The sequence below is a fragment of the Pyrus communis genome, chromosome 3, assembly GCF_963583255.1.
Source record: "Pyrus communis chromosome 3, drPyrComm1.1, whole genome shotgun sequence".
NCBI lineage: Eukaryota > Viridiplantae > Streptophyta > Magnoliopsida > Rosales > Rosaceae > Pyrus > Pyrus communis.
Window position 1 is genome coordinate 5,158,064 of NC_084805.1, and position 23,677 is coordinate 5,181,740.

Here is a 23,677-nt window from a genome sequence, read left to right on the forward strand (position 1 = left end):
ACTCATCGGATCTTGGGACTTCCCTTTTCTCTTTGCTTCCTTTTGCTTATCTCTTCCTGGGGGCCTTGCAAAAGAAGGAGATGGGGTCATTTCATTTACGTCTTCATCTCTAGCATTTGTCTATGCGGCTTCACGTTGAAATAATCTTCTCCATTGTTGGTCTGCATTAGTTCCCCACCTCGGACAATCCTTGAGGACGTCCCAAGAATGTTGCAACTTAAAAACTCAATTTTTTGGTGTTACTCTTGTCTTGTAAATTTCTATTACTTTGTCACCCTATGCAAAAAATACATAAAAATAATTAGTTGCAAACTAATATACATGACAATTAAAATATCAAGAACAAAACTCACAATTTCTATAGCGCTCCTTCCACTAGGCATGCCAACCACGGCTCTCTCCAAACTTCCCTTTCATAAAGTGCATGCTTTGTTGATAGTCTTCCACCGATCATAAACACCACCATCATCCCGCCCGCCGCCGTTGCAGTTTTCTTGAAACTTTGCAATGATTTTATCCCACAAAACTTTTTTATTTTGATTTGTGCCAACTGCACCATCTTCGCTAACAGAAACCCATGCCAAGCATAAAGCAACATCTTCCCCACAACTCCAATTACGACCTCTAATATGCTCTCTTGCCATGTTCAACAATTTGGAAATGGAAAGAAAAGGTAGGAAGATAAATTGGAAGAATTGTAGGAGAAAATTGAGTTTTGTGTGGATGTTTGAACAAATACATAGATATTTATAGAGTTTTTGGGTGAATTTTGAGTTAAATAATTTTTTTAATTATTTTAGCCGTTGGATTTAAATTGGGCCGTTAGATTTTTTTTTTTTACCGTTAGATTTGATTATATTTGATCTCAGCCGTTGGATTCAATAATATATAAATATAAAAACAAAAAAACAAAAAATGAATCTAGGCCATTGGATTAACCAATGGCCTGTAGATCATGACCATTGGATGGAAGTAGCCGTTGGAGGTGCTGCAGAATGTGGCCGACAGGCCCATGTGGGTGGGGCCCTCATTGTCTGAGGCATCGCACGTCGTGCGAGTTGGGTGATTGGGCAGGCTGCGTTTGTCGCACAAACGTCCATTTTCACTTGGTTCGGTGGCGCCCACACCTATTTCAGGGCTAAATTTTGGACGGAATCTAGCCTTGGTTTAGCATTTAGCATTTAGCCCAAATTTTCCCCTTGGGTTGGGTTGGGTTGGGTTTAGAGGGTAATTTGCCTTTTAACCCACCATTAGAGTTGGTCTAAGCAAGACCGAAGAGATTTCCTTTAATTTCATTGAAGGTTTTTATCACAAATAATCTTTAAAATTGATCTAATTCCTTTTGATATTTCAATTTTAAGTCAATCAATGTCATCTTTGAAATTGGTTGTCGCAAATTAATTTGATCATTTAGTTACAATTTTGTTAATGTGCTGACATGATACACATGTGGGTTCTTCAAGTTCGTACCCATTAAAATTCAAGCAATTCTGAGTAAATTCTCTATTATATTAAATCATATTTTGGGTATGGAGGATCACAAGGTTGTTCGAATTTGGTGGGGTTCTACGGGCAAGGAAAGAATATAGTAGAGTGACCAATGTTATTGAACAGCTTAAGACGCATGCACTAGCCATATCCTCAAATAGACGTCCAAATATAAAGTGGTGTGACTAAATGATTGAAGCCATACAAGTTAAACAGTTGAAGGGCCAAAAATTTTAAAAATTTAATTGAAGGAACCAAAGTAAACACAACTTATTACACGGATCAGTATTTTTTTCTAGAATTTTTAAGCGCACATAGTAAGTGAGGTATCCTATACTAACCCGAATAGTTTAGGATATACTTAATGACCACACAGTGCGTTGAACAATGGTGAGCAGACTTGAACATCTTTGATCACTTGGCACAGGCTCCATCACACAACCAAATCGATCACTACATTTAGTAACTGATAAAAAAGAGAACATAACCAAACGATCGAATAAAAAAATATAATGATCATGCCTTCAAGTCACCGCAACATAAAAAAAAAAGATTAAAAAAAAAAAAGAAGATTAGGTCAGTGAGCGTGAAGGACTTATACACCAACTGTTGGTGGCAGCAGAGTTGCCGCCCTCTGAGGAAAGTTGGAAACCACTAGCAGGCATCCATGTACATGTTTCAGTTGTGGATATATAGCCTGACATCTGTAAAGTGGCATGCACGGATTACGATAACTTATAATATTTATCAAGTGCAAAACCACCCTGTCAGTTCAGTAATTTCTTATATACGCACAATACTTTGGCTGCTGTTTTTGTGATGACTTGGGAGGTTGAAAAGATCCAAAACCCTGTATATTACACAAGCCGAACTCTAGCAGGCCCAGAACACGCTCTTTATCAGAAAACTTTAGACTGTCGCTGATAATTATCAGCGAGAGTCTAAAGTTAAACTGCAGAGCGGAAGCTGGGGCCATATTTTCAAGCTCACTCTATAGTCGTCTTGATTGGTCAAGCTTAGCTAGGTGAATTCGCACTAAAATTCCGACCAATATCATCTGTGAAGGAACAAGCGACAACTGACTTTATCTCAGAATTTTCTTTTCGTAATGGAGTTGAGGAGAGCCCTTCCGGACTCTATCACCATCTAAGAACAAAGCTTTAATACACGATCTAGATATCAAGCGAATGAATCCTATCAATATTTGAAGAATCCTAGTGTTCAAGATCCGACAGCTGAGGTAATGAACATTGCTACCGAACTGAGTTGGATGACCCCAATTTGGATGCTCGGGAACTTCGGCTTAGGTCATCTCGGTATTGCATTGTCAATGGGAGGTTATTCAAGTGTGGTTTTTTTCCTTCACTACTTATGTGATACCAGAGGAAGGTCTGGTCAATTAGAGAAATTTATTAGGGTATGTGAAAACCATACTACTTCACAATCCATGATGATGAAGATTCGACACGAATATTTTTGGCCGACAATGTTCACAAGTTATCCAGAGAGTGTAAACATTGAAAACTCTTAAGCACTCATCCTCGTCGTCCCTCAGGACGTTTGGCACCGATGACTAGCCCTTGACCCTTCGAGGCAGGTTTGCTGTCGTAGTTGTGGTTTACTTTACGAAGCGGGTAGAGGAGGTACCTTTTGAGGCAATAATCGAGGCAACCGTCTGTGAATTTGTTTGGAAAAATCATAGCCGCTTGGGAATCCCCGAGTTCGTGTATTCTGACAACGGCAAGCAGTTTTATAATACCGAATTTCGCAGATTTTGCTTTGATCTTAAAATTAAGCTCCACTTTGCCTCTGTTGCTCATCCCCAAGCTGATGGTGGCATGGGCAATGGCGGTGGATAATGTGGCGGCAATTGCAATAGTGACGATGGTGGTGGCATGTACTGTTTTATCTTAAAGATCTAACTTTGTTTATAATGTATCTTTTGTTTTCTACTATTTTAAAATATATTTTTGATAAACATAACAAAAAAAAAAACAATATAGTGTTTCATATAGATTAGGCTAAATATTTTTTTTGTATTTTATTCTTGAAAAAACAATATGGTAAACTTATTTTCCATCCGTTTTTCATATTTTTTTTTTCTTTCCAATTTTCTGTTAAAAAGCAAACGACCTTTTACCACAGTGGTGGAAATGAATTATGTGCATCTCAGCGTGGATTTGAACTCCATCAACTCTTTAATCTAATATCTAACCAGTAACCTATCTTCCTTTCGGAAAGATTAAAAAAAAAAAAAAAAAAAAAACGAACAACGCGAGAGTGACCAGGCCGAAACATACATGGGTAAATGCTCAACGAGGGTGCCTTAGCCCAACACTTGAGAATGGGCTTGTACGTAAAATACATAAAATCCAGTCGAGCCACGACCAACAATCCCAAATCACAATCGACGCTCTGCGGCTCTCCTTCTACAAATCGCTGTCTCAGAGGCTGAGAGCACACTCTTCTCTCTCTTTCTGCAAATTTCTTCACTTCGTCGCTGCTATACAAAGTCACAGTAGCACCACCGTCTGTGTAGCTGTTTGGCTCAGGTTCCTTCTTGTTCTTCTTCTTCATTGCACTTTCCCTTATTTACCATTTCTAGGGTTAGGGCTAATTTCGTTGTGTAATTGGGTATGTATACGTTGAGTTGAATTAATTTACATTACTTTGGTCAAATGTTTAATTTGAATTGGGTTTTCGTCTGCTGTGAATTTTCTGTGATTTTGAATAGGTCAGACCATGTATTGTGTAAATTCACATGCATGTAGGTTGAATTTTGTGAGAGTGTCAATTGAATATGCATGCTCTTGGAATGAGAGAATCGATGGAACCAAACCGTAGATGTTTTGACCAACAGCGGTGCTAGGTTATGGAAAATTGTTTGAACAATGACCGAAACTAAATTGTTTTAGAAACTGTGGTTAGTTTTTTGTGTCATTTCGTTTATTCAGAAGTGACTAACTGAGGGCTGGCTTAAGTTTGATAGAAAGGTGGAAGTATGTATTGAAGAAATTCAAACGGTACCTTGGGTTGTAATTGCTGAGCTTTTTGCTATGGTGCAGTTTTTGTCCCCGACAGTAATTTGAATTATGAGGTTTTTAGGCCGTATGAAGCTGGAACAAAATTTTGTTATGTTGGCAAATTACGAGTGTCCCCGTATTTTTTAAAAATATTTTTTAGTTTTTCGCATCCAAATACAAATATTGCATTGCCTACATGGTCTTTTGTTTTTGGTTCTGTTTTTTTTCAAATTTGTTTCAACAATGGTCAACTGGTTCTTGGCTCATTAAGATTTGCACAGGAAGTCTTTGCATCTCCTCTCACCCTCAACTTCTTTTCTGAAACATGCCCCCTTTTAAGAAAGGCATGTTGTTTACCACTAATAGACATTTGATATTTATCAAACGGAATTGGTTTCCGTTCATCCATTTCAAATCCCATTTGGATTTTTTTAATCAAGAAATTAAATAAAACCATTTCTTGGGTTTTAAGAGTTATCTTCTCAAAATTACCTTTTGCAAATTATCTTATAAAAAAAATTAATTCCCAAAAGCAAGTTTGCACCTTCTGCATCTCATCCAATCTCCATTTTCCACTTTCAATGTTGTTTCCATATTTTATTTTCTTGTTTGGTTGATCAGGAAGATGTGATTGGATTTTCTCCAACCATATTCATAGTTTCGTTAGACATGACCAACTCCTTACATCACCATGAATTTATATTGTTGCAAGACCAGATTAGATGATGATTAACACATCAGAGTGCCCTTGGGATACATATGCAGAAGATATTTTTTTAAAATGAAGGCTTTTATGGCTGATGGATGAGAGAAGTAGTTACAACTTAAGTTGGTTGAATAAGGAGCTTTGCTTCTTGAATATGGATAGGCAAAGAAAGATTTGATATGCAATATAATATATTGATTGTATATTGAGTCTCCCGCGGGTAATTAAAATTAATGCTAAGGTTATTTCTGTACATACCTATGCTTTACAAAGAAAAATTGGTCGTACAGGAAGGCTCTAAACATCCAATGCTAAATGTTGTTCGTCTGAAAAGAGGGAACTTTTCATCCAACTTTCAAGCACTTGAGGTCTCCAAGTTTAATGTTGATTTTTCAATAGCAATTGCTGCGATTTTTATGGACAAATGTTGCCAGCTTTCTGATTTTCCCTGTGGTTCTCTTCGAAATTCTCGACTGATACCATGTGGTTTCCTTCTGGTTGTTTGAGAGTGTCCGCCCTAGACCTACTTGCAACCTAACACTCATATTTTCCAATGAGCATACTTTTTTCCTTGCTTTACTTTTGTACAAGATCAACTTACTATCAAATGATCAATCAGTTTAGATGGTTTCAAGAAGTTGGAGTTTAGAGAGTGTCTGTTTGTTGATGTAAGCTTGAGTTTTGACGGGAATGCCTGATTGTTTGCTACGGATGCTTGACTTTCTTTTGAAGAATGTGGTTGAGAAACCGGGTATTTAGTATCTGGGTTCTGAGTGTGGTGGTAAATAATTCTTGTGAGATGGATTGCTTGTTGAAACTTTTCTGTACTATGTTGGGATTCGGTGTTTTCTGTTATGAAGGGAATGTAGTTGGTTTGGTTTGAGTCTTTTGACTCATGGTATGATCTTGGGTGTGGTTGTAATGTGGGTGTGGTTGTGATGTGGACAGGGAGGAGGCAGCGGCTGTGTGGTGTTGGTTGTGGTGGTGTTTTTCATTCAATCAGTGGAGCTAGGTCTTTTTAAGAATTAATTAACATGAGTTCAGACAGCAGGAGCCGGAGCAGGAGCAGGAGCAGGAGCCCTTTGGATCGGAAGATCCGTTCTGATCGCTTTTCCTACCGTGATGCACCTTACAGGAGAGATGGAGGACGTCGGGGTTTCAGGTTTTATGGTTTTTGACTATTTTTTCTTTGTTCTCGTCCTTATAAAATTGGGTTGGTAAGGAGAAAATAATTTTTCAATCCACTGGAGATGGTCTTGAATGTTACTATCAACCCGTATGTGTTGGAGTAAGACCACTACTTGAATATACCTGTGAAAACTTTATGGAGTTGATATATGATAATTTTGCCTATGGATAATTATTTTCTTTGCTTTGTTGGACATTTATTTGGAGCTTTGTAAAGCTTTCAAATACCATTACCAATCATATTGATTGATTAATGACATACTTCAGTGTAAATCCTTTTGGTTGTAGAGGGACTGCCAGCGGTGCACAAAAGTTGTGTATATTTTACTTTTTGTTTTATCATTTACATTTATCTCAGTGCATGTGTCAACTCCTTGCTGTTTTGCAATTTGTTGGATGTTTAACTTTCAAAGTGCTTAGTCTCATGTTTTGAATTTTTTGGTTTTGTATTTTTCTTTCTTCTATTGAGGCTCTGATTTTGTTTTTATTTTTTATATAACTCAAAATCATGGAGTTAATTTAATAAGTGACCCTCATTAACTAGTTATGTTTTGAAATTTGGAATGCTGTTGTTCTCTGCTGAAAACTTAATGTATTTTTTTTTTTTTTTTTTGCCAGCCGAGACAATCTGTGCAAGAACTGCAAACGGCCAGGTCATTTTGCTAGAGAATGCCCGAATGTTGCCATTTGTCACAATTGTGGTCTTCCTGGGTATGGAAACTTATTCTGCCTCATAATTGGACATCATGATTTTCCATTATTTTCTTTTTCTCCATTATTTGTTATTGCCTTTTCGTTTTACTTTTGAAGGAATCTGTTTATTAAATTATGGTGTTTGTTTTTTTTTTGCACCTTTTACTTTCTGGGAGGGTTTGAAGATGTTGGGGTTCCAGAATTTGTAGAGTTAAAATCCATGAAAAGTTAGAATCTAGCTAGTTAATGCTTGGCCTTTTAGCTAAAATGGTCCCTGAGATTTGAATATCTCTTCACTTTGATCCCTAACATTTGGAATCAATAGAAGTGGTCCCTGAGATTGTCCACCATCGATCATTTTGGTCCTTAGGTGAAAAATTATGTTAAATAAGGATCAAAATGACAAAAATACCCTCAATTTAATAAACAATAGGCCAAAATAATTTGACAAAAATAGGGGTATTTTTGCCATTTTATCCTTATTTTATGGAGATTTATCACGGAAGGACCATAATGATTGATTGTGGACAAACTTAGGGACCAATTCTATCAATTTCAAATCTTAGGGACCAAAGCGAGGAGTTATGTAAATCTCAGGGACCGTTTTGGCTAAAAAGCCTTAATGCTTTTAGTCTAGAGATACACATCCTGAGTATGTAATTTTTCTGTTAAAAATGCATCTACATCGCTCTTCTGTCTTCACCCTCCTTTTTGCAGCAAGTCAAATGCCATTGCTTCTGCTACTGAGCGGTCCATTTCCATCAAAGTAATTCCAATAGTTTAAAACTGCTGTTTCTATCCCCATTTTTCTATTCAGATATTATTTCACCTCCATAATAAAAAAACACTTTGCATTCTTAGTTATAACAGCATCTTCTCCTCTACCATTCCTGTCTTCAATGATTAAACCACTATTGCTACCATATAGTACTAGCAATATTAGGCTTGGTGTAATGATGCCACTATTGTTGTAACCGTTTTGAGATAACCGGAGCTGCCACTTTATGTCTCATCAGTTTCCCACCATCCCACAGCTACTGGAATCGGTTGTCAACTTATTTTCTTTGTCCCCTTCAGTGTGTGTCACCTCTGCCTCTAATATGCTGTTGCATCTGTTTTCCCTTGCACTACTTTAAACAATGTATGGCTGCCAACACTACCACTTTTGTCTCCCTTTCTCTCTTAACTGTGTTTCAAGAGTTTTGACAAAAGAATTAAGAAAATACCTACAATCCCAGAGAAATATGCATGTTGCCCAGCAATAATTCAGTCCCCACTCTCCAGGCTCTTAGGATTGCTTTAATATTTGAGCATTATCTCTGTGAGACTCACGGGAAGTTAAAATTTTAGTGATCTTTAGGTAATTAGGTTTTAGACATATTTAGATGATTCAGAATGTTCGGTTTTTATTTTAAACCAGACTAGCAGCACCTTGTGGTGACATTGATGGTTGAACTAGTCATGTCGTTGCTTCAAGAAGGTTACGTGGTTTCTTATCTCACGGGAATGATGGACCTGCCTCCTGCAGATATTTTTTTGTTAGCTGTTTATTTTAAAATGAAAATTAAATGCTGCATGCTTAACGGGAGCCTTTCATTTCTAATTGTGTGATTCGAATATTCTACTAGGCACATTGCTTCAGAGTGTACAACAAAGTCACTATGTTGGAATTGCCGGGAACCGGGTCACATGGCTAGTAACTGCCCAAATGAAGGCATTTGCCACACCTGTGGTAAGGCTGGACATCGCGCCAGAGACTGCACAGCTCCCCCAATGCCACCGGGGGACTTGAGGTTGTGCAACAACTGCTACAAGCAGGGTCATATTGCAGCTGACTGCACAAATGAGAAGGCATGTAACAACTGTAGGAAGACAGGTCACCTGGCACGTGATTGCCCGAATGAACCCATCTGCAACTTATGCAATGTATCTGGCCACGTGGCTAGACAGTGCCCTAGAGCCAATGCTTTGGGAGAGCGTGGAGGTGGAGGAGGAGGTGGTGGTGGTGGAATGGGTGGACGCGGAGGCAGTTACCGTGACGTTGTATGTAGGAACTGCCAGCAACTTGGCCATATGAGCAGGGATTGCATGGGCCCCTTGATGATATGTCACAACTGTGGGGGACGAGGGCACCTGGCATACGAGTGCCCTTCTGGAAGATTCATGGACCGCTACCCCAGGAGGTACTGATAGGTGGAAGATCATATTCCGGCATTTACCTTTCATCTCGAGCAAGCATTTCCGGTTTAGGTTTTAGATTGAAGGTTGAAACTTAAAGAGTATGAGGAGTTGAATTGATGTTGTATTAGAAGATTATTTCGATTATTTCTGAACTTTCGGCAGTTACTGCAAATATTAACTGTTGTACGTAATTGCGTTTTATGTTGTGACGCCTGCAGATTTTTGTTTCACTTTTGTTAGTACCCCTAATTTGTTGTTCTTTTTATGGTCAACATGGTGATTTGGTGTTCGTTAATCGGGCGGAAGTGAGCCTCTTTCGTGTTCAGTTAGAGGATTTTAATAAACTTTTTGGTGCTAGTTTCTCTTTACATGTCATTGTCATCTCACGTGAGGGGCCACTTGACTTTTTGGAGGATTTTGATCAACTTTTTTGTGTTAGTTTCTCTCTACATGTAATTGTCACTTCACGAGAGGGGCCACTTGAGTTTTCAGGGCCTAACTGAAAACAAAAATACGGCTTTGTAACCTTGTATTCCATTTTTCAGTTTCTTTATCCGAATTATATTATACACCTTAAAAATTTCACAAATAAAATCAAACACATGTACAAATGGCTCATGGGGGCTTTATTTTCAAACAAATCGTTTCGGTGATGAGGGATTCCAGTTCCCAAATACACCATTTTTCGGAATGAGAGTTCTCTTGCAATTTCATTCCAAAAAAAATTCGGAATTTCAACATCCAAATTTTTAAAATGAACTCTTAACATGCTAATGTGCGGACCAACTGACCATTTTAAATCGTAGTGGTCGATTTAGTTTGGTTTTGACCAAAGATTGAAAAAAAAAACAAATGATTCCCTCCATAAAAGTAGTAGTTCTTACCTTCCTATACGAGTAGCGAAGAGCTATAGAGAACATTCAATATTTTAAACTGAACTCTTAATAAGCTAATGTACGGGTCAATTGGCCATTTTAAATCGTAGTGGCCAATTTGGGTTGATTTTGAGCAAAGAAAAAGTCAGATAATCTAACTGAGCAATAATGAATTGATTTACTGACGGTTTTAAATTTTTATAAACCGGGAAGACGTGACACTAAGGTTAATGGAACATTGAAGTTATTGATCTTAATTTGAGTTATAATATATTGATGACATGTTATAATATATTAGTGGCTAAAATTTAAAATTTGAAAATTGAAATTTGATGTACTAGAATATTAAAATATGCAGAAAGGTTGATGACATGTTGGGAGTTTAGGCCCAAACCACTCGAACCAAATCATTCAACATTGATTTGGTTAAAGTTTTCTTGGATTGTTTTTGTCAAAATCCAACAAATTAAATTATTATATGTAATTTGCTTGGATGTTTTTTTTGGTGGAAACCCAACTAATCCGGATCGTACCCTCATTTATCTTAAAATAATAGATAATAAAACCACCATCATGTGAAAGAATTTTGTGGAATTGGCCTTTGAAAAAATAATTTAAACATAAATTCCATTATTCCAAGTAGTTAAAAATTTATTAAGAGCAATACTACTTTTTAAAGTTATATGCGAGAGAAAATTGCTGAAGAAAAATGGGAAGGGGGGTTGCAACCCTGATATGGTGATAGTGATACCACATGAGGCAACAACTTACAATAAGAGGTAGTTCATGTTAGATTCTTGTATATAGGTATGTAAAATTGCTTAGATTAGCATTACTCTTAACTGGTTGAAATAGGTACTCGATTTACTTGAACCAAACTATTAGTTAAGAGATTACAAATAGATTTGCCGATTATCAATTTATCAATAAAAAAGAATATTGTATTTTTTAAATACGTTGAAAAGTCGATTGAACGGGAATTATCCCTCATCCATGAATGATTTAGGCCCGGCGTATGTGTGGATGTGTGGCTTTGGAGCTTTTAGTAATTTTACGTAAATCAGCCCACGTCCCAAACCGGCGAACCGCCAAAAAAAACCATTGTTGCTTACGCCAGTTCTTCTCTTTGGCTGTCGTGGCAGTTGCCTCCTTCTCCTTCGCTACTGCTCGCCTCAGTTAATACAACCGTTTTATTGCGTAACGATAAAACGACGACATATAACCCTTCAGGGGAACAGGGGAGCTTAAAACCCTAACCCTAGCTCTTTCGATATTAGGGTTTTCAATCTCCGATTTCCAATTTCAGTAACTGCCATGGAAGCGGACGAGGAAGATACTTCCAAGGTGAGCGAGCCTTCGATTTCACCCCAAGACGACGCTTTGCCGTTGCCTCACACAGGTGAGGAGCTCCGGAACACCGAGCCGCAATGCTACCCGGAGGCTGTAACCGAGCCCGAGCATGGGGGCTCGGGGCTCAGGTTCGACGGAGAATCTGATTTGGTACCGGCTTCAGTAGGGAGAGACGATGGGGATGGGATTGAAGGCGGGTGTAAGGAGGAGGATACGGAAATGGAGGATGTGGTGGAGGCGATGGTGGTGGCTGATGAGACCATTAAAACTGACGCAGTGGAGGATTTGGGGGCGGCGATGGAGAAGTCTGCTGCTGACGCGGGAGAGAAGTTGGTGGTGGAAGAGGAGACGAATGTGGTAGAAGGTCACGTGACAGAGGAAACGGAGGTCAAGGAGGAGATGGATGTGGCTGGAGGTCACGTGACAGAGGAAACCGAGGTGGAGGAGGAGATGACTGTGGCCGGAGGTCACGTGAAAGAGGAAACTGAGGTTGTGGAGGTGATGAATGTGGCTGAAGGTCACGCCACAGAAGAAACTGAGGTTGGGCATGTGAATGAAAAGGCACTGGATACAGAGGAGAAGTTGTTGCCTGAGGAAGCTGCTGTGGTTAACTTGGACAAGCAGGAGGCCGAGGAGTCTAATGTGGCTGAAACGGCTGAGGAGACTGTGCTTTCAATGAAGGACAAAACAGAACAAATGACGGGTGAAGCCAAGGAAGAGGATATTGAGGCCGAGACAGGGGGAAATGAGGCTGAGACCGAGGCGGTAGGAGGGGAGGACAGGGACGAGGCGGTGGGAGAGGAAGCTGAGGCCAAAGTGGAGCTAGAGGAGACTGAGGCCGAAGCTGAGCAAGTGGAGGCTGAGGCCGAAGTAGAAGGAGATGAGGATGACGCAGGGGTAGATGATGAGGAGAATGCGGCAGACATCTTGGCTGAGACCGACATAGTGGGAGAGGTGGATATGGGTGATGATGTAATGGAGGAGATAACTGAGGCAGAGGCGACAGGGGCAGCAGAGGAAGAAGCAGAAGAAATGGAGGTGGAAGAGGAGGAGGAGATGAAAAGGGCCAGCAGTGGCGGGAAGAGGAAGCGTGTGAAGAGTTCTAAGGACACAGGAAAACTCCTTTCAAAGAAGAAAATGGAAGAGGATGTCTGTTTCATTTGCTTTGATGGGGGAGAGCTTGTGCTTTGTGACCGCAGGTCAGTTAAACCTTGCTTACTGTTTGTGGTTCTTTACTTCTGTGATTGGTTAATTGATTAGTTTAATCGGTGGGTTTCAGGGGATGTCCCAAGGCATACCATCCTTCGTGTGTTAATCGTGATGAGGCCTTCTTTCGGGCTAAGGGTCGATGGAATTGTGGTAAATTGCTGCAGCTTAAGTCCTTAATTTCTCTTCTTTTCACCAAGTTTTTGTCGTTTTATTTATATTTGATGTAGTACATTAAGGTTCAGTAGATTATGAATGCACAATATACTTGGTTGTACAATGCATATTTGGGGTTTTCTAGTATGCTTCTGGGTATCCTTTACACGGGAATTTTTTGACCAGATCTAACGGCCAAAAAACTTAATGTATTGGGTACCCTGCAGTGTAGTAGAATGCTCGTGTATATGCAGAGTGTATATTCTTACTTAGTTTAAATGCATCTTGAACAAACATCCATTGTGCACATACTCTAAATGAATTACCTAGTGGAATAGACCTTTAAAACAAGGCCCTTTGTAATCTTGAGGAGGCATTCAGTTTTCTGATCAGTTCTTAGATTTACCTTTGAGAACTTAGGTTTATCTCCTAGCTTCCATTACATTAGATTCTCTTTATTTTTTTTACTTATTCTGTGTCTTTGTATGGTTGTTACTTTGGTTCTCATTTATGTGTTTAACGTTCTGTTTTGTAGCTTCAAACTGTAGCTGCATTAGTGCTTCCTTAGTGGCAGTGATGATTGAGTCAGTGTTTTCTTAAATTATCTGAAAAATATATCTAAAATACTGAATAGTTTTCGTGATTTTTTTTTTTATTTTTTTTTTCAAAGAGATATTGTTTTGCTTAATTTCAGTATCATGAAGTATTGGACAGTTTGTACTGAAATTTCCTGTTATTGTCTAGTTAGAGTTGATTTGGGGCTGCATGGTTGTAATTATCGACCTGGAACATAATTATTTGAGTGACTACTTGTTAATTGTCCTTGGAAGCTTGTGTGCTTTGAAGATAGTAGTTAGTTTCCTAGTGATTTTGTATTTGTTTAGAGTTGTGACTACAAGTACCTGCACTTGTAAAAAATTGAAATCGTTTACAAATGTATTCTTGAGTTGTTGAGATATGGGTGTTACCAAGAGGAGGGCATTGCTTTTTCTGCAGATAGGGATCAGTTTTTTGTTCCTTGGTTTAGATTTTCTTTTATAATGACAAAGGGAGAAACAATTGCTGATGTCATGACCTATGATCGACAGCTAATTAAGGAATTGAAGGACATGGTATTTTGAGCACTGAAGTTCATGCCTTCAGCTAACTGTATTCTTTCCGTAATGGCTTTACAGTAAGAATGAGAGAGAGAGTTACAGCTGCTCATATGATTATGTTAGAATATGGAATGGGGACTTAAGTTAAGCAGGTCAAATAAAACTCAAGATTTAGGAGGAGAAATATATCTGACCTAATATCAAGCTCTACTTTGCCAAATTTTGAATTTCGTACTCACTGAAAATGCTACACCCTTCTAAATCTGACCCTCTCTGAATCGTGTACGGTTAAGTTAAAGTAACATAATAAGTACCAAACTCTTACCGAGTGCCCTAGGAACCCATGCTCAGGGAAAGATGAGTCAACAATTTTTTTTGTTTTTGGAAGAAAGGGTTCATGAAAGTATTTATTATTTACATTAGTTCAGACTCTAGCCTTAACGTGGAAGTTATGTGTGTCTGCTTCATTTTTTATTTTTTGTGTGGTTTTAGACTTTTAGTTTATCTAGTAGCCAATGTCTTTTTTGAGAGAGATTGCAGGCATTATGGCTGTATTTTGAACTCTTCATCTTATAAGCACCAGTTCTTTTACATGTGTGACTTGGGTTTCATCACTTAACATCAATATAAAATTGCTTATATGAATTATTTTAGTTCTTTTGGATTGCTGGGCAGTATCTGATGTATTAACAAATGTATTTTAGGTTGGCACCTTTGTAGCAACTGTGAGAAGACTGCCCACTACATGTGTTATACATGTACCTTTTCCTTGTGCAAGGGCTGTATCAAAGATGCTGTTATCTTATGTGTTCGAGGAAACAAAGGCTTCTGTGAGACATGCATGAAAACTATCATGATGATTGAAAAGAATGAGCAAGGAAACAAGGACAAGGTTTGCCTTCTTTCTTTTGTTATTCCCTCGTTACTTTTTTATTTCCCTTTTGCTAGCATTGTCATGATCAGGGTCAAGGGTTATATCTTTCTTGGGAGTGTTTTAGTGAGTGAAAGTAGTGTGTCGAGAAATTCATTTTTCCTACATCCTGAAAAGTCAGTTAGCCAAAAGGAAAAAAAGAAACAACAAAGCTTATACATATGGGTGGTCTTTGTGGGCCTCTGTATGTAATAAGGTTAGTGACTTGGTTTCCCTGGTGATTTTGTCCTAGGTTTGTTGTTGTCTGAGGTTTGTCTTGATAAGCTACTTTCCCCTGTTCTCATCTTGTTTTTTGTTTGAGTTCCCTTTTTGCAGACCCTAGTTCACTCGATGAACACTGTTTCCACTTGTTTTTTCTTAAAAATAAATTTTTTGTGTTACCTGTAAAAAGAAGAGAAAAGAAATTAATGAGAACGTAATGAGTTTGTACAAGTCATATATCTGGAATTATACGTTGGATATGTTAATAAATTTAAGGGAAACTAGTTTGATTGAGTATTTTTGTTTTGTAATGTTCTTTTCATTTATAAGAATTCTTTTATTATATGTTGGAAAATATGGCTTCAAGAATAAATCATCTAATTGTAATTCCATGCATTGGTTCGAAAGCTAAGGCATAATAAAGTGTCTGGTTATAATTTTGTGCAAAAATGAACAAGAAAGAAGGGAAGATAAGATATAATGTGGCTGGAAAGCTCATGTGAAATGGTTTGAGGTGTTGCATATGTTCACCCTCTTAGGGATTTTGTCTATCATTGCCTGTGTCGATAGTGCAAATTGTCTTTTCACCCTCTTTTGGCTGACAAAGAGGGGTTTGTTAATAGATGATGATGATTATTATTATTACTAGCATATGCCTACACACTTGGTGTATGTGAACATTTTTTGTTTTTGTTTTTAAAATGGGAAGGAAGGAAGGAGAGAGAGAATGTGGGAGTGGGAAGAGTGGTTTTTGTTTTTTATTTTTTTTAATATTAGATATATGCTAAAATCACATGTAGGTGAGGCTTTAATAAAAAAACAGCAAGATTTAGTTTTGTGAAATTACATTATTGCCCATCTTTTTTTATTTTTTATTTTTTTGGTGATAGAAGTTTAGATAGTCTTTTCACCCTCTTTTGGTTGGTTCTATTAATAGGTAGTTTAAATTATTTGAAATCTTGATAAATAGCATTCATGACCACCTGGAATGCTAGCATTCATGTATACATGAAAAAGCTGTCCAGCCCTCTGCAGGAAGTAGGATAAACTGCTAATTAAAATAGTGCGGGCTTATCCCTTGATCTTAATACAATTGTTTCTTTATTAAAAAAAAAGTGTGGTCTTAATGGCGCATATTTTTTTGTTTTCATGCAATTCAAATGACACCTAATCCCAAATTTTCTGTAAAGTCTGTCTAGTGTTTGTTATTCTTGTCAAAAGGATGACATTACAGCTGTATAACTATAATTCCAGGTTCTTCCTAATTTATCATGTAGTTTTTGTTGTTTTTTGAATATAAAAGGCTAAACCAGAGTTTTGCTCATATAGATTTACCTCCATGCTACTAATCCTAATGAGATAATTACATTACACACTGTTATTACTGCTCAAATAACAGATCGATCGTTTAGAGTTTAGAACATTTTGGAACTATTTCAGGAATTTTCTACCTTTAAACCATTTGTCCTTAAACATGTACTATTTTCACTTCACATGTTTAATTGCTCACAGTGGCATTCATTTTATTCTTATATTTGCTGTGCTTGGGCAGGATGAAGTCAATTTTGATGATAAAAGCAGCTGGGAGTACCTCTTCAAGGATTATTGGATAGACTTAAAAGAGAAGTTATCTCTAACGCTTGATGACCTTGTTCAGGCCAAGAATCCATGGAAAGGTTCAACTGGACGTGCTAATAAACAGAAGTCACGTGATGAACCCTATGATGCTAATGATGGTGGAGGTTCTGATTCAGACAACTCTGAAAATTTGGATTTAGTTAACTCTAAAAATAGAAAGTCCAAAAAACGAATGAGAACCCGTGCAAAGGGGAGGGATTCATCAAGACCAGCTACAGAAACTGGATCTGAAGGCCCATCTGCAGGTGACAGTGCAGGGTGGGCATCAAAGGAAATTTTGGAGTTGGTTATGCACATGAGAGATGGTGACGAGTCTGCATTATCTCAGTTTGATGTTCAGGCTCTCTTGCTAGAATATATAAAAAGGAACAAACTTCGTGACCCTCGCCGAAAAAGTCAGATAGTTTGTGATATAAGGCTTCAAAATATATTTGGGAAACCACGTGTTGGGCATTTTGAAATGTTAAGGCTTCTTGAATCCCACTTTCTTGTAAAAGAGGATGCTCACGCTGATGATCGTCAAGGGAGTGTTGCTGATACCGAAGGCAATCAGTTGGAGGTTGATGGCAACTCTGATACCCCGGAAAAGGCCAGTAAAGATAAGAAACGTAAAACACGTAAAAAGGGTGATGGGAAAGGACCTCAGTCTAATATTGACGACTTTGCAGCCATTGATATGCATAACATTAATCTAATTTTCTTAAGGCGTAATTTAGTGGAAGATCTACTTGATGATCTGGATAACTTTCAAGATAAGGTTGCTGGCTCGTTTGTCAGAATTAGAATTTCTGGTAGTGGTCAAAAGCAAGATTTGTATAGGCTGGTCCAAGTTAAAGGTAATTTATTTGATTAATTGTCTTTCATTGTATTTTTGGCCTGAGCAAAGAAGGCTTAAACCAGCAGAATTGTAAGGTTCATTGTTTAAATGATTCCTGAACAGGTACATGCAAAGGTGCTGAGCCATATAAAGTTGGTAAAAGGATGACAGACATCTTGCTGGAGATATTAAACTTAAACAAGATAGAGATCATTTCCATTGATATCATCTCAAACCAAGATTTCACTGAGGTGATTTAGCATATAACTAACTATTTCATTTCAATTCCAAACTCGGTTAAAAAATAACATAATTGTGGCTCTTAAAGAGACATGATTTGCACATTCTTGTTCTCAAGGGGATGGCCTCTATTAGAAATAACATTAGGAAGACGGATAATGCTTGCCATTGGGCAAAATATGTTATAAGGGAAATGTGACTAATTCTCACATCCAATGGAAAGTGTAGTTTGCTTTGACCTCTTTGGGAGAGATTGAAATTTTTTTTCTTTTTTTTTAGTTTCTACTTTCATTTGGATGTCAATTGTTTGATATATCTCCTTGTTTTATTTTTAGGACGAATGCAAGCGACTGCGTCAGAGCATAAAATGTGGACTTATCAATCGGCTTACTGTGGTATTTCTATATTCTATTGTTACTTTTGTGTGTTGATGTTAATTTTCATTTTGTACTGAGAAAGTTGCTGATTGCAGGGTGATGTTCAAGACAAAGCAACAGTGCTCCAAACAGTCAGAGTCAAAGATGTAAAACTCTTTCCCTTTTTCCGTTGAAGTAGTTTTCAGGCTTGTTAACTGTTTTCTTTACATATTTTATTTGCATCTTGGACATGTTCCATGTACGCATAGGCTTGCACATGTTGCATGTATGCTTAGGCTTGCACATGTGTCATGTTGCGTCAAAGGTTGATTGGTAATTTTGTACATCGCAAAATTAAGATCTATTTTACAGCATTGGAATTAGGGATTGCTGTAGATTTGATTGCCAGGATAAAGTTTTGGAGTGCACATAGGAAAGTTATGTTGCACAGAGAGGTAAAGCAAAAGAAAATATGATGATGCCAGGACGATGATGATGGTAAAGAAAATATTATCATGACTGCAATTTTCAGCTGAGTGTCCTCTATAGAGAAGAATTTTCAGCTGTGCGTCCTCTATGGAGAAAATTATAATATACTTGATTATAAAATAACAAATTTTAAATTATTTTAGTCGAAAAAAATACAAGCTGTGAACTGCATACAATATAATGGAACTGTATTGGCCAGAAAAAATGCAGAAACCACTGATAAAAGGTAATTAAGAACAGCTTTCCTTCCAACAAGAAATAGAAGGTAAAATAAGTAGCCTTTAATCTGCAAAAGTGATAAAGAAAGAGTTTGTTGAACTCCACACGTGTGTTGGGTGACTGGCTCATCGTTGTAAGAACCAGGGCAATAAGGGCCATGGCAAGCAATCTGAACCTAGGTTTGTTTTGTTGTCTTTTTAGGCCAAGTAGGCTTCTTTCTTTGTGTTTGGTTCTCCAACTTTAGGTATTGGCTTGTAAAGCGAAACCTTGCTTGGTATATTGCGTACAACAGTGGTGTTGATTATAGAGGTAATGGGGTCATGGATTCCAAGTTTAATTGACTTTGGTATTTCTTATCTGTACCACACATTAAGACACAACAGAGAATTTTTTGGTGTTATTATGTTTTTCAATTTAGAAGGTATTTGGGGTAGGTTACACCATCACCATGTAATAAACTTGTGTCTAAGGTTGAGTACAAGTTGCTACTAGCACTACGTTGTGATGGTTTTCCTTTCCACTTGTAAGTGGGTCTCTCTCTAAAGGGTTGCATACAAAGCCTAGGTGAAGCAACTTTTTTCCTTTTCCCAACTTAACTGGACATCTAAATGCTATTGATCCCAAAATTCAAGCTTGACGATTTCACTTGCTGAGCTTTGTTAATTAGTCAAGCTGTCAATCCTTAATTACCCTTAGCCCCTCATTATATATTTCAAAATGATGTATAACATAGAGTGACATGGCTTAAATACCTTAGCTTGAGATAGGCAGGTGCTTGATTTTTGTAACCCTATGGTTGAAGGAAAGAAGAGAAAAAATCAGTTACAGTGGTTTGGACATGTGAAACGAAGGCCTACTGACGCTCCAGTTAGAAGATGCGATTATGGGACAGACGTTCAAGGTCGAAGGGGTAGAGGAAGACCTAGGAAAACTTTGGAAGAGACTTAAGAAAAGACTTAGAGTACTTTGATCTAACGGAAGATGTGACACAGAACTGAGCGCAATGGCGTTCTAGGATTCATATAGCTGACCCCACTTAGTGGGAAAAGGCTTTGTTGTTGTTGTAAGGTTGGGTTCCAGATCAACTTAAATATAAAACAATCTCAATGCAATCTTGAACTTATGAGCTGCTCGAGTTCTTTGCAGCCATCCTGTGCCATTTGCTAGCGGAGTTTTACTGTTTTCATGAAGAGATCAAAGACCTAACTTGTCTGCAACGTAGGAATATCGGCAAGAACTAGTTGCATTTCCCCAATTAATTTCTAATAATCTCGACCAGATTTGTTCTTTAAAAATGATTGTTTTTGTCTTCCTCTTCTTGGATACAATTTGGATTCTGGCTCCTTTAGTGTTGACTCAACTCTTAATCTTGTAGGTCCAAATTCAATAATTTTCGTTGCTTTTCTTTGATGGATTATTAATTTGTTTTTATTTTTTATTCTGATACAGTGGTTAGAAACGGAGATAGTGAGACTCAGTCATCTTCGCGATCGAGCTAGTGAAAAAGGGCGCAGAAAGGAATATCCTTTACTTTTCATGTTTAATACATTTTTGTGCACAATTTTCTTGTGGGGGAGTGATTTTCTGCAGACCCTTACCTTCTAGTTCTACACACCCATATTAATTTTGGCCCTTGATTATCCTTTTTATTCAATCCAATGGCTAGAAAAAAAGACGGGTGTGCAAGAGGGGAAATATGATGTGCAGAAATCTTTTCCCTTTTCTTGGTGCGCGCTGTTTGAATGTGTTGGAACCTTATGCACTACTCTCTTTCCTGCAGTCTGAGCTATTTGGTTTAATTTTATATTTTCTTGCTCTATTCCAAGGCTGTGGCCTTCGATATAAGTTGACCTGTTTCTTATATTAGTGATTGCCAGAAAATTTAAAAACTTTATGTTGGTAAATGGCGGAAAGTGAACTCTCTTTTTCTCTCTCATTTTTTTTTTTCTCTGCTATGATTAGAAGTAATGAGTGAATTGTGAAGGGATACTTTAAACCAGTTGAGGTCTTCTTTTTCTTTATGTTTTATTTGATAGTTCCTTTTTCATTAGTTGATGCTGAAACACATTTTCTCTGTTGATATAAAACAATCTTATTAATTTCTTGATTTCTTGGAAAGAAAACCTTAGAACTAGTTTTTATATTTTTTTAGAGGTGCTTATGTTCTATTTGGTGCTTTAAGATGACTAGGAATGGATATGCTGTAATCCTTAACTTCCTTTTCACGCTTAGAGAGTGTGTAGAGAAGTTGCAGCTTCTAAAGACACCTGAGGAACGCCAGCGTAGACTGGAGGAAACTCCAGAAATACATGCAGATCCAAATATGGACCCGAGTTATGAATCTGAGGAGGAGGAAGACGAAGGAGATGATAAGAGACAAGGTCCCATTCAATTTTTTTTTTTTTTTTTTTTTGGAAAATTTTATACCTTTAATTTTGTAGTGCTATTTTCTCTGTCATTAATTCAATCATAGGTTTTTAACTGGAATGATAGTATAATCCAATCATTACTTCAATCATTGATAACATAGCCTTCAATCCATGCAGATAGTTACACTAGATCTACAGGTTCTGCCTTTGGAAGGAAGGGGAGGGATCCAATCTCTCCACGAAGAGGAGGATCTTCTTTTAACGATTCCTGGAGTGGGACAAGGAATTATTCCAATCCGAATCGGGAGTTAAGCAGGAATATGTCGAATAAGGGATTCTACAACAAAGCAGAAAATACAACTGGAGCTGGTGAGATAGTGAACGATTCATGGGGTCAAGGAAGAGACAGAGAAACACTGAAAACAAACCAATGGGAGAAGAAACAAAATATTTCAAGTTTAGAAACAGGTGTTAGGAGTACGCAGTCTATGGTACCATCTGAATCATCTCCTGGTGGTGGCTCGGGAAATTCAGTGGCACATTTCTCCACTGGCATATCGCAATCTACAGCCACCATCAATGATGCAGAAAAAATATGGCATTACAAAGATCCTTCTGGGAAAGTTCAGGGACCATTTTCCATGGCACAGCTGCGCAAATGGAACAGCACTGGCTATTTTCCTGCCAACTTGAGAGTTTGGAAAAACACTGAGAAGGAAGAAGATTCTATCCTGGTAACTGATGTATTGGCCGGAAAGTTCCAGAAAGACCCTTCACCGGTTGACAGTAGTTTTCTAAAGGCCCAAATGGTGCAAGATTCACATCTCACACCTGCACATTCTGGGAAGCCTCAAGGAGGTCTCTTTCAGCGGGGTGCAGAAGGCCAAGCTGGAGGAGGAAGTTGGGGGTCTCAAAACGAACTTAATCCTTCCTCAGGCAGGGGTACTCCATCATCAGTGGAGGTCCCCAAGTATTCTTCAGATGGGTGGAGCACAACAGACTTTCCCTCGCCTACTCCATCCCGAACTCCATTAGGTGGGGCAAGGGGTCAAGCTTATGAAAGTAATTGGTCACCCACCCCTGTTCATCCAACTGGCTCCATCTTGGGTGGCAATGGAGTGCCGCAACCTAGTACAGTAGCTACTCCAGAAAGTGCACTGCGAGTTTCACTTTCTGGAAATGATCGTTCAAGCTCTCTTCATGGCATTAATGCAGCACCCAAGTCTGAAGGTGGTCCACTTCTGGGCTCCACAAATAGTCTTCAAATGCAGAGTCAAGTAAATGCTTCAATGAATCAAGTGCCAGACGTGAAAAATCTTGTTTCAAATCTGCAAAATCTGGTTCAGTCTGTGACTAGTCGTTCACCCGGTGGTGATACTCAAGGATGGGCTTCTGGTTCAGTTCCAAAACAGGAAATGACTGGTTCAGGCCCAGTATCTGGGAGTGAAACTCAACACTGGACAGGTGCTCCATCCCAAAGGATAGAACCAATTAGTGCTACTACTATGCCTGCACAACATCCGGCCCATGGTTACTGGAGTAATGCTCCATCTACCAACAATGCTACCCCGTCTATTAATACAGGAAATGCAGCTGGAAATTTCCCTTCATCAGGCTTCTCTGGTGTTCCCCAGTCTGATCCTTGGAGACCCCAAGTTCCGGCTAATCAATCATACATTCAGCCTCCAGCACTATCACCCCAGTTACATTGGAGCATGGGTGTTCCAGATAACCAAAGTTCTCTGCCAAGAACGGGGCAAGAGAATCAAAACGCAGGTTGGGCGCCAATTGGGGAAGATCCAAACATGGCCTGGGGAGGACAAGTGCCGGCAAATACAAACATGAATTGGGGAGCTCTGGGACAGGGTCCAGGGTGGGCTGGGCCTGGTCAAGGTCCAGTACCTGGAAATGCAGCGCCTAATTGGGTCCAACCTGCTGCTCAAGGACCGCCTGCAAATCCTGGTTGGGCTCCATCTGGTCAAGGGACAGCAGTTGGGAACACCAATCCTGGTTGGAGTGCACAAACTCAGAATGGAGGAGATAGGTTCTCAAATCAAAGGGATCGTGGCCCACATGGCGGAGATTCTGGTTATGGTGGTGGCAAGCCCTGGAATAGGCAGTCGTCATTTGGTGGTGGTGGTGGTGGCGGCGGCGGTGGGGGAGGAGGTTTGGGGAGAACTACTTCGAAAGTGTGCAGGTTCTTTGAGAGTGGTCACTGCAAGAAGGGCGCAGCGTGTGATTATCTGCACCCGACCAGTAAGAATTTTGGGAACACATAGCAGCAGCTGTACAGTAAATTTCCGATTAAATAGTTTTGACTTTTGCATAAGCCCTTTGTTTTGTAAATCTTCTAGTTACATAACTAGGGCAGTTTAGTTTAGTGTATTCAGCTCTTTCATCAAAAGCCTTATTATTATATGGTATATTTTCTTCTTTTCGTTTTAAATCCTAGCA

At 38.6% G+C, this 23,677-nt stretch overlaps 2 protein-coding genes across 2 annotated transcripts; both read left to right on the plus strand.

Annotated features, from left to right (window-relative positions):
• The first annotated feature begins 3,892 nt into the window (after positions 1 to 3,892).
• Positions 3,893 to 9,509, plus strand: LOC137729797 (zinc finger protein GIS2-like). Its single transcript, XM_068468820.1, has 4 exons — positions 3,893 to 4,040; positions 6,166 to 6,379; positions 7,024 to 7,116; positions 8,727 to 9,509. Exons 2-4 carry the CDS (start codon positions 6,252 to 6,254, stop codon positions 9,286 to 9,288), a joined length of 783 nt encoding a protein of 260 aa, XP_068324921.1. The 5' UTR covers positions 3,893 to 4,040; positions 6,166 to 6,251; the 3' UTR covers positions 9,289 to 9,509.
• Positions 9,510 to 11,216: 1,707 nt separating this feature from the next.
• Positions 11,217 to 23,669, plus strand: LOC137727440 (zinc finger CCCH domain-containing protein 19-like). The gene is made up of 10 exons (XM_068466299.1): positions 11,217 to 12,703; positions 12,784 to 12,863; positions 14,668 to 14,855; positions 16,648 to 17,569; positions 17,674 to 17,801; positions 18,126 to 18,185; positions 18,263 to 18,313; positions 20,304 to 20,374; positions 21,081 to 21,235; positions 21,401 to 23,669. Exons 1-10 carry the CDS (start codon positions 11,469 to 11,471, stop codon positions 23,500 to 23,502), a joined length of 4,992 nt encoding a protein of 1,663 aa, XP_068322400.1. The 5' UTR covers positions 11,217 to 11,468; the 3' UTR covers positions 23,503 to 23,669.
• Positions 23,670 to 23,677: the final 8 nt, after the last annotated feature.